The sequence below is a fragment of the Natator depressus genome, chromosome 16, assembly GCF_965152275.1.
Source record: "Natator depressus isolate rNatDep1 chromosome 16, rNatDep2.hap1, whole genome shotgun sequence".
Taxonomy (NCBI): Eukaryota; Metazoa; Chordata; order Testudines; family Cheloniidae; genus Natator; species Natator depressus.
The window spans coordinates 20,586,672-20,600,661 of record NC_134249.1 but is presented as its reverse complement, the minus strand read 5'-3'; the positions used below and the strand labels follow the sequence as shown (position 1 = coordinate 20,600,661).

Below are 13,990 nucleotides of genomic sequence, written 5' to 3'. Positions count from 1 at the left end.
GAAGCTTTTGTATTGCATACCTGTGTTTTCAGAGTCTTTATCCATCACGAGTGGGCCTGTGCTTTGATCACTGGAATCACATGGTTCCTTGTCCATTGTTTCAAACACCGCAGGGTCTTGTGCTCCTGACCATTGCTTCCACCTCTGAGGTACCTCTGCCTGTTGCCTGCATTGCAGCGATGTTTTCTCTTTCTCAGTAGGAAATCTGTACACAATTAGACAAGCAATTAATGATTTCAGGTTGCATTCATGGTTGCCAATTAATCATGACAAACCCAGGGGAAGTCAATAAAGGTACATATCAAAGGCTACTGCAAGTCCTTCTTAGAGGCTGGAGAATGCTTATGTGGGTATAGTTGTAGAAAGAGCAGCAGAAGATTGAAGTCAGTAATACTCCCTGCATGGAGCATTTGCTTTTCCATTCCAAATACAGTTAGCAAAAAAATGGCATTTTGCCGTCATCTCATCTATTGCTGGGTTTTGCATAGCTGAAATTCCCACCCTCTCATCCATACACAGTGGAAGACTAAAAAAATAAATAAATCAGCAGCATCAAGGAAAGCAAAGTATAGGACCAAATTCTAGCCCTTGATGCCCACATGCTGCTCCCACTCAAGTCAGCAATGATTTGCTAGATTTCAACAGTTATTTTATATGAAAAAATCTAACATAACAAATCTGTGGCTATTTGAACTTCACATGTTGGTCACTGAAATGGCTTTGAACTTAAAAGGGACTAGGAAATAGAACTCATATCCACCTACTCCAAAGGCATAGAGCTCTACCATTTGAATTAAAGGAGATTCTCCATTAACTGTTAGCGGTACAGGCTCCATGACACATAGTTGAGCAATTTGATTCCACCCAGCAGAGGGCAGTGGTGCATACTAGCCATTTACTATAAAAACACTGAAACACTTTTCATATGTTATCCATTGGGCTAAAACTAACTATCTTCGCTTCTAGGAGTTAATCAGCTATTGGATAGCCGTGAAATATATATTTTTTATTTTCTCTTTTTTAATTTGGACAAAATGGTTTTAGGTGGTCATATAAAGCATCTAATATCACCAATCCTTAAAATTACAATTGGAAATACATTTCAGAAGATGTATTTGACTCCTTAGCTGAAAACTGTTATTTGACAATATAACATGATTACATAATTGTTTTTATTATTTTTGTTTCCTTTTATAATTATTATAAACAATGTAAAACATTCAGATTAAAGCCACTATACAGAATAAAACTTAATAAGTATAATTCTTTAGGATGAAAAATGGAGAAAAAGCAATAATCATGAGGAAGTGGTATAGATTTGCTTAAATTTACAGCAATATCTAGTCCTGCTCTGCATAAAAATATGTATAGTATCTGTTCCAAACCCCGCTTAAGTCAACAGGAAACTTTCCATTGACCTCAATGAGCTATGGATCAGGCCCCAAGTCCTGTAGGAGAATGCTGAAAAAACAATATAGGATTTCCTCTGCTGTTAACGTTTTCCTATTAAACTGTGGCACCACTGTTGCAACATTTCCTGTTTGGGTGAGGCTTGAGAGATGGTTTTAGCCTCTTTCCAAATGAGCCAACGCTGCAAGGAGTTTTGAAGCAGGCTGGAAGCAGAAAGTTATGCAGTCAGATATCACAGGCAGCTCTTTACGGGCTCTGGAATGCAGCACCTGGATACCAGCCTGATCCACTCACACAACCGAACAGCAGCACTGCTGTCGGAATATCAGCGTTTACTTGTTACGTCTGGGCAGTTTGAAACATTATTTTAAATTTGCCTTGATTTTGTAAGTGTTGCTCTACTGCCTACCCCCACAACAGCTCTAAGACAGTAACAGAGAATGCCAATTGCTTTTAATTATTATCCTGATCGGTACAAAATATTAATGCACCTGCACTGGTGAACAGATAGCATGCTTACCGTTCTGTATTCTTACACGTGAACCAGATCAGTATACAACAACGCAGCCACAGTTTGGGTACATCTGGGTACAGTTTGGGTACGCAGCCACAGTTTGGGTACTAGGCCCTGTCTGCTATGGACTTGGGCTAATATTTACTCTTCCACTATGAGCAAACTTGTCAGTAATAAGAAGTGAAAGTCCAGCCAAGAAACCTTCCTAACGATTCCTGTGACTTGTAATCAATAACAACATGAATTATAGATCACTTTCATGCAGAGATTTATTTGAAAGCCTTTCCCTCTGGGAAGCTAAGTAAATGCCCAGTGCTAACTCACCAGCCTGCTAGACTGGCTCTTAGTTATAATGAGTGAGTCTCCTTTATATAGAGAGAGGTGTAATTTATATTTCCCTATATTACACATAAAAGATATATATATATCAGCCTGCTTTGGAAGGCTGCTGTTCAGTGGGTATGTATGAAATCCCAGGAGTGTTTTTTAGATCTTATTTTCAGAAGTGCTGAGCACCCACTACTCCATTTGGAGTCAATGGGAGTGGCAGGTACTTAGATGGGAGACCATGAAGACAGTTCAGACACCTGCCTGTTGGACCCATGTGCCAGCAAAGGAGTGTGCACCACTGTTTCTGGAGGGGATATCTTTCAGATGAGTTATCGTAGCATGGTTCCACTATAGTTCGTCATTAGAGATCATATAGCCCTTCCTCCATCTCCAAATTCCAACTCACATAACTGCATTCTGCCCACAGAAACTCCCACTGCTGTATCAACTGGGCACAGGCTCCCTTTCTGTCCTAACCTATTGTGTGTTATTGCTGTACGCTGCTCAGCAGCTGTAGCAGTGTGTCCCACATGTTCTATGTAACCATGACAAGTCCCTTATAGATCTCTCAGGAGTGCTGGACGCTTAATTAGCTATGTTAGTGAGTCTCAATGCCTGGCTTTAATGAGTGGTCAGTTAGCTGGGATATAGCAACACACATCCTTTCCCCAGCTGGTTTTATCAGTAACCATAACTGTAAAAAAGAATTTAAAAGCTATTACCGACCTCTGGTATTTCCTGCTTTGTGTATTATTTAACTGGGCACACAAGTTTCCATTCCTTGACAGAACAGGCCTTTGTGAGTATGCTGTAGCTTCTGCTGGCATGGACGATACTGCTGGACTGGAAATTGTCCCAGTCTTCTTCTGGTTTATTGCTTCTTCAAGGTCTGCTGAGCTGTTTGTAAACTAAAAGGAACAGGGCAATGCATAAGAGTTTACCTGGGTTTCTTCAATGAGTGTCGGTTCTGATTTCAGTCATTTTCCATTCCAAGGGACTACTGCAACCTCTAGTCCCTGCCTCTTAACAGGCTGAAAGAATAACCAGTAAACTCCCATTGACTTTAATGGGAGCAAGGTTCGGCCAAGGCCCTCACTGAATGCTTTTGAAATTGCTACCCTTAAAATATATGTATAGGGCTATACTGATACACCAGTATAAATCTGCATTCGCTGAAGATAGTGGTGTTACACTAGATTGGTTCTGATGCAAGGAAATCCTGAATCCTGAGCCCTTTTCTGCAGGTGTGGAAGGCCCTTTTTACTGTGGAACCCCTGCAGTCCTGCTGTATAGAGGAGGAAAGATTTCAGGAGCCTACTGAAAGGGGTGTGCATCCTCTGTATTGTGGCTCTTTGGGAGTGGAGCGTGGGCAACAGATCTGCTATCTTGGACATGTACCTCTTTTGAGCAAAGCTGGTATTACCAATGCCAGATTCTGCCAGATTGACTGGCAGCGTAGAATCAATATAAAGACCCCCCGCCCAGATTATGGTGAGGCGTCACATTCATTTGCACTGATATTTTTGAGGCGAAGGGCTAGAACATTAATCCCATGTGCCTTTCCTCTCTCAATTCTGTCACATCATATGTGCATCCCTTTTCTGTGGGGCAGAGCATTTATATGCTGATGCTCAAAGGCCGCTAGGGTGGAGTGAAATTTACCCACGCCAGGCCTCCAGCGCAGCTTATACCAACTCTGCAAAACTGTATTCACCAGCTTGTTGAGGCAAGTAATTTTTTTAATGGGCAAGTAAAATATCTTTTCCTATAGGAGTCAATACCATAGCAACATTTATCGCTGCTTTAGCTTCATTACTGCAGTTAATAAGATACCAAACCTATGACTTTCCTCTGCCTGTAACGCCCCCAAATCTGCCAGTGCCAAATCTTACTGTAGCCTTTTAAGGGTTCTATTAACCTGTGGCCCTTGTGCCAACCCATGCAGCTCCCGCTGGAGTTGTGCTGTTGACTCCTGCATCAGTAAGATTTCTCTCTGCTGTTTTAATAGCAGCTTTCTCTCCTGGTGAGCTGCCCTGTAGATATTTCGCAGGTGCTGGATTTCCGCCTGCACAGAACAGACAGCGAAGAAGGGGGAGCATAAATTACATTTAAAATACAAATACACATGAAAATGGCCTACAGGCCAGTTTATTATAATTAGTAACAGGTGGAAATATTGCAATTAAAGTGCATTTTGGGTATTCAATATGCATAGCTATTTTTATGTGCATTTTGGTGTACAATTTTTTCAGTCTTTGCTTTGAGCAGTGCTTGTTGACTTGTGCCCAGATACGCAAGATTACTGGCAAACAGGTAAAGGAAATGTTTCACAGAGTTATTAGAAAGTGGCAAACTGTTCTGAATGTTGATGAAAGCATGCACAGAGAAAACTGGGGGGCTGGGAGAGGTGAGAGTGAGGCATGGTCTAGTAGCACATGGGAGCCAGAAACTCCACACTTCAATCTCAAGCTTTGACACTGGCTCCCACTGCCCACTTGGGCCTGATTTTCCAAGGTGCTGAGTACCTGTAGATCCCGTTTCAATCAGAGAGAGCACCAGTGCTCAACACTGTAGTATAACAGGGACTGAAGAAAGAGGGTCAGGTTTTATGAGGGACCTATTTGGTGAGACACCAGGGGCTCAGGTGAGCATGCTGGGCCAGGTTGCTATTAGATACACAGGCCTCTCTCCAGGTGCTTCTGTGCATGCTCAGTAAAGATCTCTGTCCTACGACTCTATCTGCTCACTGCAACACGTATTGCTCATGAAACAAGCACCTCTGAAAGTCAGGCCATTGGGGTCAACTTTTCAAAGGTGATCACTAATTCTGGATAACTTGGTTGTTGCTTGCCCAACTTGAGACAACCCGGGCCTAGTTTTCAGGTGGGCTGGGCTCCCACAACTCCAAATGAAGCCATTAGAGCTGTGGGTGCTCAGCTGCTCTGCAAATCAGACTCCTTCAAGGCATATAAGGCAGGCAGGCCCCCAAAATGACAGGCCACTTTTGAAAAATCTGATTGCATGGGACTTGTCCCAAGTCACAGAGGAATCTACAGCAGAGTCAGGAACAGAATCTAGATCTGACTCCCATGGCTGTGTTTTAGCCACAAGACCACCACTAGCTGTTGGCTAATTTCCTGTATCTCAGCAATGGACTCCTAAACATCTCATATAATTTGGGTGTATACACTAAGAGTAGATAACTGCAGTAACACTGGAGTTGCAGAGAGAAATGGTGTTTCCTGCTTCTTTACAACACATAGAGTACAGTCCATGGCATAAAATAACGTATTTGAGGTACAAAAATCAACATCAGTGAAGCATATTATGAAGTCTGTGCAACAACACTATGTACTCCTTTACTACGGTTCGTGAGATTCTCATCAGCGCTGAGTGTTAAATCTTCCCCTTGTTTTTCAAGAAGAAAGCTGGATTGTGTAACTGCAATAACATTACCTGCTCTTGCTTCAGCCTGGTTAGGATTTTGTGCTGCTTCTCAGCTACGGCAGACACTTCCTCTCTGTCTCGCAGATTATCCAGACAGCTGAAAGCAGGGTGGAGACCAAAATCATTACCAGAACGACATCTGGATGTGTGAATGCAATGCCCATGTCAGGTGTCCCCATGACAGGGCTGGGGCCTGGAGTGATGTCTTTATCCCCAGAACAGGTACATCAGTGCAAGGCTTACCACGCTGCCCTGCCCGTAGCTCAACCCCATCTGGAGAATGAGAAGATACTTCAGTATTCACAGCCCATTTCACCTTGTACCTCTCTTCAAGATGGCCAGGTTTCCAGATGCGCCCAGCATACTGCAGCTCTCATTGACAGCAATGGAGATTCTGCCCTCCCCATAGAGAGCAGTAGGAACGGCTGGATGATTAACTGGTTTGAAAATTTGATCACTTCATTTCAGATGCCTAAATGGGGCCTGGACTCTTTTGGACATCTGGCCCTTAATATCTATGTATTGTGATGCAGACTCTGTGGAGTGACACCCCGCAAACTTATTTCACTCAGGCCACCAAACAGCCCCCAGATGGTAACAACTCCCAGTGACTACCAGCTTGGACTCAGGGCAGCCACTTCAGCAAGCAAAGCTTAGTCCTTCACAAGTTCCTGAGAGAGCCCTTCCCTCAAGCCCAGCCCTTAGTAATAATATATTTTGCTTTTTGGCATGCTCCATATTGTAGATGAAAGCTGGTGCAATGGTTAGGGCGTTAGCTTGGCCTTCAGACAACTGGGGTTCAATTCTTTGTTCTACCACAGCCACCCTGGGTGACCTTGCATGTCTCTCTCTCTGCCTCAGTTCCCCATCTGTGAAATGGGGATAATTGTACTTCCCTAACTCACAGGGAAGCTAACCCAAAATCCAGGAGATGGTGAGGGGTTCCAGTTCAGGCTCATGGCGTGGCTTTCATCTTATGTATGCCTGACTGGAGGCTGGCAGGAAAGGGGTTAATGGTCACTCTGGTTAGAAGAAGAATTGCATCTGCCTTCCCTGCAAGGCTGGGTCAGCTGTGGGGAATTTATTAATTACCTCCAGCTCCAGCCCACTACAGGAGGCATTTGCTGTGGGGGAGCCAAGCTGCAAATAAGAAGAGCTTAGCTGGAGTAAAGCCAGGCTTTGGATGTGGTTGAAACAAGCTGGGTCTTGTCCCTTCTGGCTGTGGGGAAGCCTGGTTGTACCTTAATTTGCCCTGTAAAGGGGCAGGATGTTTACGTCTCTGCTTTTACAAGGTAGCCCACCATGAAGAGGGTATAAGCTTCCCTTAGTGGGCAGAGCCAAGCTGCCTTGTTCTGACTGGCCTGTTGCAGTCAGACAGCGTGTTTACCATGTACTGAAATAAGGAAAGGGTATGCAAAATGGGCTCACCGTTTCCGATGCTCCAGCCAGGCCAGCTCTGCCTTAGTTTTCTCCTGAAGGGCTTTTTCTCTGAGTCGAAGGAGGGCAGTCTGGTGCCGGGCTCGTAGTTCTTCTTCCCTCAAGTACTGCTCGGCCATTGGCAAACTAAAACGGCAAAAGGTGCTGGACCCTCCATAGAACTGACTGATTTCACTCCACTGAAGGCAGAAGCAGAGGGCTGGATTTATTATGGGGAAGCTGCTGGATGTCCCACAAGTGTGGCATTGCAATTAAAAGCCACATGGGTGACTCCATGTGCAACGACTAGCAGGAGAGGAACTCTGGAGCCCAAGTACCTGGCTTGTGGAATCCAGGTGTACGCTGCTGTCTCCTGAATCATCTGCTGTGAGCGTCTTGTTGTTGGGCTGATTTACTGAAGGAGGCAAAGGATTCAAGGATTGATGTATGTGCAAAGAGTCACCATGCTTTGCAGACAGGGATCCTAAAGAAAGAGAACATTAAAGTCACTGTAAGTAAGATATTTCTTCATATTGGGGAGGGAGGGGAGAAAAGTGATGTATCCCATTTCGAAACTTTATAGCGTGGTTGTAAAAAATATAGATTATAGCTAACAATTTAGCTTTCTAATATGCTTCCAAACAGATCAGTTCATACTGCGTTCTAGGCTAGTTAGCTTCCATTCCAAAATACTAGACAATCTGAGCACGGGGTCAGAAGCCTGCCACACATTCATGTGTTGTAATCACTGCTTTGACATTGACTCCTCCTGTGACCTTAGGAAAGTCACTTAATCTTTTTTTCTCTGATTTCCCTGCTGTTCTATAAATAAGGTTAATGACACCAGCTGACTTAACTCCCAGGGTGTTCTCAGGGTTAATGTCTGTAGAGTGATTAGAGGATATAAAGATACTGTTCTGACTATTCATATATATGGTGAGTTAAATCATTTGGGGCAAAATTTTCAAAGGTGCAGTAAGAAATTTGATGAAATCCCTGCCCAACCCCAAAATACTGCTCCACTTCTGGTGCCACTGTAGGGCATCTGTAGATTTGCTCCCAAATGCCACTAAATCACCTAACTGGATGGTCACCTTGTTGCTGGGTTGAGGAATCCAGGTTCATTTCCCCAGTGGATTTTCTCTCTGTGGCTTTTATGGCATCCATCACATTGCAGTTGATTTCAGTTTTCAGTGCAGATTGTTTTGGAGACTGTGCTCTAAAGCTACCGTGGGGGGGGAGAAACACATTCTTACATGATATTTTGGTGTATTAGCTGCCAGGAACAATAATAATACCTAGCTCTTAGAGAGCACTCTTCCTCAGTTGATCTCAAGTACCTTTCATAACAGCGTGTTAGTAATATTTATTCTATAGCGGATCATCTATATATATGAAAACTTCTTTTCTGGTACTTAGCTCAGTATGAGCTTGGAACCAGTTCTCAAGTACTTTAAATGAGTATTAAAATGTGCACTTAGAAAAATGCTCCTTGACAATGCTGGTCAAAATGGATACTCCTTCTCTTCAGCAGGTAGCCATATATGGTTTATCCAAGATACCTGACTGTAAATCAAAGGAACTGAGGAAAGGATGTTCCTGTTCACCAAAATAATAAATGAGATCTTTGAGCTATAGTTAAACGCAATTTTTCCTGCCACAGAACATACAGCAGAGATCATGGGCGGTAGCTGAACCAGACCGGCCGTTGTGGGAGGCTAGCTCCTGGCCCCTCCCTTTCTGCCCGAGGCTTCTTCGGCCCCCCACCTCTATTGCCAGAGCCCAGAGCACCCCACCATGGCCAGTGGCTGCCTGTGGGCCCAGAGCCCTGGGCGGGCAGAGTGGCCCCCAACCCTGGAGCGCCGGGCGGGGCCATGCTGGGCTGTTTGGGGAGGCTCAGCCTCCCCTAGCCTATGATACTTGCTGCCCATGGCAGAGATGTTTCCCTTCAGGATCTGGGCAAAAATTAGGCCAGAGAAAGCTTGCAATCGGAGGACGTATAGTTTATAATGGAGAACTGAAACATCAAAAGGGTTAGGACACTAATCCCATGTAGAGGGCAGCTGCCGTGTGAGCTATTCCCTTTGTTAACTTGAAGAACATCCACAGCAGAAACATGTTACTGATGCACAGTTCGCCGATGCAGAGTTCAAACACTCCAAAGCCCTGAGTCATTGAACTTGAAGAAACCATAGAGTAAAGCAGTCAAGCATCCCATTGTATGTTGCTGACTGTACCTGTCCTCAGCTGTATCATCTCTTTCAGGATCACCTTCAAATTGATATTCTCTCTGGTCTGTCTTAGCATGCTTAAGTCTTGCCTTCACAGTACAGCTGGCTTGGGAGCCATTCAGCCCCTGTAAAAACCGAATGAATCCCCAATGACAATGAGTGATCTTTACAAAAGGTGTCACCTTTCAGCCCTTTCTATAATTCTCATGGGCTAGAATCTGGGTTTATACAGTGCTTTTCATATTCCAATGACCCCTAAAGGGTTGTATTGACTAATGAGTAAGATCAGTGGTTCTCAGCCAGGGGGGTATGTGTACCCCTGGGGGTATTCAGAGGTCTTTCAAGGGGTACATGAACTTATCTAGATATTTGCCTCGTTTTACAACAGGCTACATAAAAAGCACTAGCGAAGTCAGTACAAACTAAAATTTCATACAGACAGTGACTTGTTTATACTGCTCTATATACAATATACGGAAATATAAGTACAATATTTATATTCCAGTTGATTTATTTTATAATTATGACACAAATGAGAAAGTCAGCAATATGTCAGGAACAGTGTGCTGTGACACTTTTGTATTTTTATGTCTGATTTTGTAAGCAAGTCATTTCAAAGTGAGGTGAAACTTTGGGGTATGCAAGACAAATCAGAATCCTGAAAGGGGTACAGTCATCTGGAAAGGTTGTGAACCACTGAGTTAGAGGCTAGCAGTGAAGTGATTATGTAGGCATATGGAGATGTCCCATGATAGTTCACACAGAAGCTGCTCTGTTGACAATGAGCATGTCCCATAATACTGTGGTTACCTCCTGGTGTTTCTTTTTAAAAAGCCAATGAGATGTTTATCTTTTACCAGTGCCGCTAGTAGAAAAAGACAGAAGTAGTGGTCAAAGCATCATACAAAGTATGGCATTCTTAATAATGCGGCAATGCCCTAGGTCTGCACATTGGGTCTGAGTCCAAGGCATTGTATTCATGAACATGGGACCAAATCCTGGGATCCCTTACTCTGGCAAATGCCCATTGACACCAGTGGGATTTTGCGTGAATTAAGGACCTGGGGACCTAAAGACAGAAAAACAAGCCATGCACCAACCTCCCCACATATTCCTTTTCTTTTTTTAATAGGAGACTCCTTGGCTCTGGTCAGACAAGAGGCCTATGGGGCGCTAAATAGAAGCATGAAAGAATAGTTTACAACCCTTCAGGAGAAAAGTGCTCAGACACTACAGTGAAAGGTCCTACAGAAAGATGCCTGGGGTAAAAATTTCCAAGGCGCCTGAGTCCCACCAACTGTCTATGGGATTCAGGCACCTAAAAGACATGAGCCCAGATCATCAAAGGTATTTCCCAAAGTACCTCTGAGGATCTGGGCTCTAGTACTTTGGGAAATATACCCACAGTCTGTGTTCTTTGTTCATTCAGGTGAGAGAGGCAGGTTGGTGTTGGCCCCAGGTCTCAATGACTCCAAAGATGATAGTGCCGAGTCTGGAATGGTGCCATTTTCCTGCTGCTGGGGCCACACAGATTTACCGCTAACTGATGCTTGAGCAACTCATCCAAAGCTCTCTGGTTCTCTTGAGCTTCTAGCTTTGCTTTCGCACCCAGGATAGCCAGCCGCCCTTCCTGTTGGAGCTGATCGGCCTGGATTTGGGAGAAAATTGTGGGACTTCTTAGGTCATTACCATGAATTTAAAACCTCACTGTGAGCTCCTTAAAAGGACCTTAACAATGCCGAGAGCTGAAAAACTTGTCCTTGCACTCTGGCTACTGCAGGCAAACTGGTGCATGTAGCTGAGCTTTTACTAGAAACCCTGTGATAATAAATGTGGCTGGGGGGATGAAAGGATGAATAATTCATATAAGGAAGTGGAGTTCAGTTTCAAGGTCCAAACATGTGGTGTGGGTTTTTCTTCAAATGATTGTGCGGTTTTAAAACTGTGGGAAGTAACTTGCCAAATTCAACACACAACGCCAAGCTCCACTCTCATGAGCAGCCATGTAACCCTATTGGCTTCGGCATGGTTGCCCCGGCAGAACGTCTCCCCTATGGTTGAAATCTAATTAATTCTGGAGAAATAGCATCAAGGACTCTTTCACCATCGGTACAAATTCTGGGTAACAGAAAAAGTACCCATGATGTCCACCGATCCCCACCACCACTGTGGCCTTCACGCCATGGCTTCATTCTGCCCTTTTGGTGTTTCAGACCTGCTAGTGACCCTCACCTCCCACACAGCAGGAGCTGGGGCCAAAGTGCAACTTTGCAGGCAGAGGAAAATACAGAGATGGAGTGATTGTCTACAGGTGTGGTCCTGCTCTTTTGAAGTCACTACCAAGACTCCTATTGACCTCGGCTGTAGCAGGTTGGGGTACTGCCACTTGCAGCTGAGGACACTGTCTCCCCCAGGGGCAATCCAGTCTTGCCTGTTGGTGCTAGAATTGGGTCTGCCAGTGGGGAATTGGGCTTAGCAGTTAACGGTGGGTGTAGGTGTCATTGGGAGTTGACCTGAGGTGGCAACACAGTGATCGTAGACCTAACACTGCCATCTGAAGGTAACCTGCTTTAAGGCATGTACAGGAATATCCAGCATCTCTTTCCATGGAGAACTGAATCCACGTTTAATTTTGATTAGGGTACACACTGTACCTTCAGTTTGTGAGCCAGCCTCAGAGATATTTGCTGTATGTTTTCAAGGTGATCCCTGTATCTCCCCTCCGGATCTATGCATCTGGGGTCTCTGCCTATGAAAGATGGGAAAATAGAGACCGTATCTGAATTTTTAGCCATGAACTAATTCTGAAGAATGAATAGGAACCGCCTGTACTCCTTCAATAAGGAATGCATTAGGGAAAGCATCCCGTGCTTTAACAGAAATAGCCAATGGGGCACTAGCCAGAGAGAGTGGTATTGAGAGAGCTGTATTGAGACCTGCACTTTCAGGTGTACTCCTTCAACAACTGCACATCCAGGATCACGACCACACAGCAGCCATGGCAAGGCGCAGAGAGCCAGCAAGGAACCCACCAAGCCCCACTGCTGTCCCAGGGATCCACACCAAGAGGAAAGGGTGACTGCTCTGCCTATTCTGTGCTATGCACTAGCCACCAGCCTGTCCCAGCTCCACAAGCTGTGAGATCTGGAGCAGGATGTCCTAAGGCATCTGCAGCTGCTGGTACAATAGCTCCATTCAGCCAAAACCACATCACTAAATCTGCATAAATCATCATTGACTTCAGGCCCCGATCCAACCCTACTCTGAAGCACCTGCTTAAGTCCTACCAGTGTCAATGGGATTGAAACACTTGCATGTCACTGCTGTGCTGAACAGGGATGGATGGCTGGATCGGGGTCTTGGTCAGTGTTATGTGATATGTAATCTAGCAGCATTTTGAAGGCTACTTTTCATGAGGATCGTGGGGTGGCTACCCCCAATCTCTGCAATGCTTTAAGGCTGGCCATGCCCTCCAAATGGCATATTCTGACCGATGATGTGCGTTACTTAGCCATAGGGACAGCTGGTGGCTACTCAGGAGGAAGGAAGAGTGTATACATGACCCCTAGCTGCTTCACCCCGCTGACACCTCCTTGGATCTCCTTTCAGAGGCCTTCCTGGTTGGATTTCTGGCCTTTATTAGAGCAGTAGTGCCTCCCATGTGCTTATGATAGTTTGGCGTTTACTCTGCACCCCCAGACTGTTTCTGTGAAAACCACGTTCTATCTCTATTTTGAGGGTGACCTTGATCAAACCTGCACACTGTAACCCTCATGTTGGCTTGCACTCTTGTGTTAGGGGGCCTACGTGTCCAACCCTGAATGAGAGACACATCCAAGGGGCATCACCTTTGAACGACTCTCCTTTATGAGAACAGCGGGGCCAAGCTAAAGGAACCTGGTTCTCCAGTTTGTCTCCTGGGCCCTGGGACTTTAGCCACCTGACTAGGGCTTTGAAGCTGTCCAGTGAGTTGCCTGACGGGGGACTGAAACTTAAATTAAGAGCATCTGCATCAGACCCCCCGCCCCCGGTCTCTCACCAGCCAAATATCAGCAGGAACCAGAAGGACTGCAAGGGGAAGAGGGGCCTACTTGCCTTACACACAGACTGGGCCTAGGGACTCAGGGAATGGGTCAGCATAGACTCAGGGAGAGCATACAGGGCTTTGCTGGTTTTGCATAGCTCTGTATCTCTCCTGTACCGTCTAAGAATAACGTGAGTGTTTGTGGCTCTAAGGGAGCATGCATAAGCTACTGGAGAGACTGGATGGAGTCCAGTGCTGATCTTGAGGCTTAGTGCAGCTGGACTGTAGGGTCCCACATCCCAAAGAAGGGGTGCACCCCAGGAGTGTGCCTCAGAGACCAGAATTAAAGACCGTGTCTGGATGCTGCCCAGATCTAGTGAGCTTGGGAGCAGGCAGGATCCAAAGGCTGGTGACCAGCCACAAAAGGGGAGAGGGCTCAGCCAGGGCTGAAACAGTGCTGCATCCACAGAAAACAAATGTCTCTAGCCTAAGGAGCTCAAAGTGATTTTGCTCCCTTCTATGCTATTGGATAATCTTTTAGCATAAACCCTTGCAACATGAGGGGCAGAGAAAAGGGGTGGAACTTCAAAGGGTGTGTGCTGGCAGTGGGACTGGATG

General features: G+C 45.2%; 1 protein-coding gene across 1 annotated transcript in view; it reads right to left on the bottom strand.

The window, feature by feature from the left end:
- CCDC187 (coiled-coil domain containing 187) overlaps positions 1 to 13,990 on the bottom strand; it is a 68,965-nt gene that overhangs the window by 16,859 nt on the left and 38,116 nt on the right. The window contains exons 15-24 of the mRNA XM_074973784.1: positions 12,003 to 12,097; positions 10,886 to 10,996; positions 9,355 to 9,473; positions 8,212 to 8,342; positions 7,456 to 7,601; positions 7,130 to 7,317; positions 5,711 to 5,798; positions 4,173 to 4,319; positions 2,981 to 3,162; positions 21 to 205 (exon numbers count right to left, since the gene is read on the bottom strand). Coding sequence (XP_074829885.1) covers positions 21 to 205; positions 2,981 to 3,162; positions 4,173 to 4,319; positions 5,711 to 5,798; positions 7,130 to 7,317; positions 7,456 to 7,601; positions 8,212 to 8,342; positions 9,355 to 9,473; positions 10,886 to 10,996; positions 12,003 to 12,097 — 1,392 coding nt within the window. The remainder of the gene's footprint in view (positions 1 to 20; positions 206 to 2,980; positions 3,163 to 4,172; positions 4,320 to 5,710; positions 5,799 to 7,129; positions 7,318 to 7,455; positions 7,602 to 8,211; positions 8,343 to 9,354; positions 9,474 to 10,885; positions 10,997 to 12,002; positions 12,098 to 13,990) is intronic.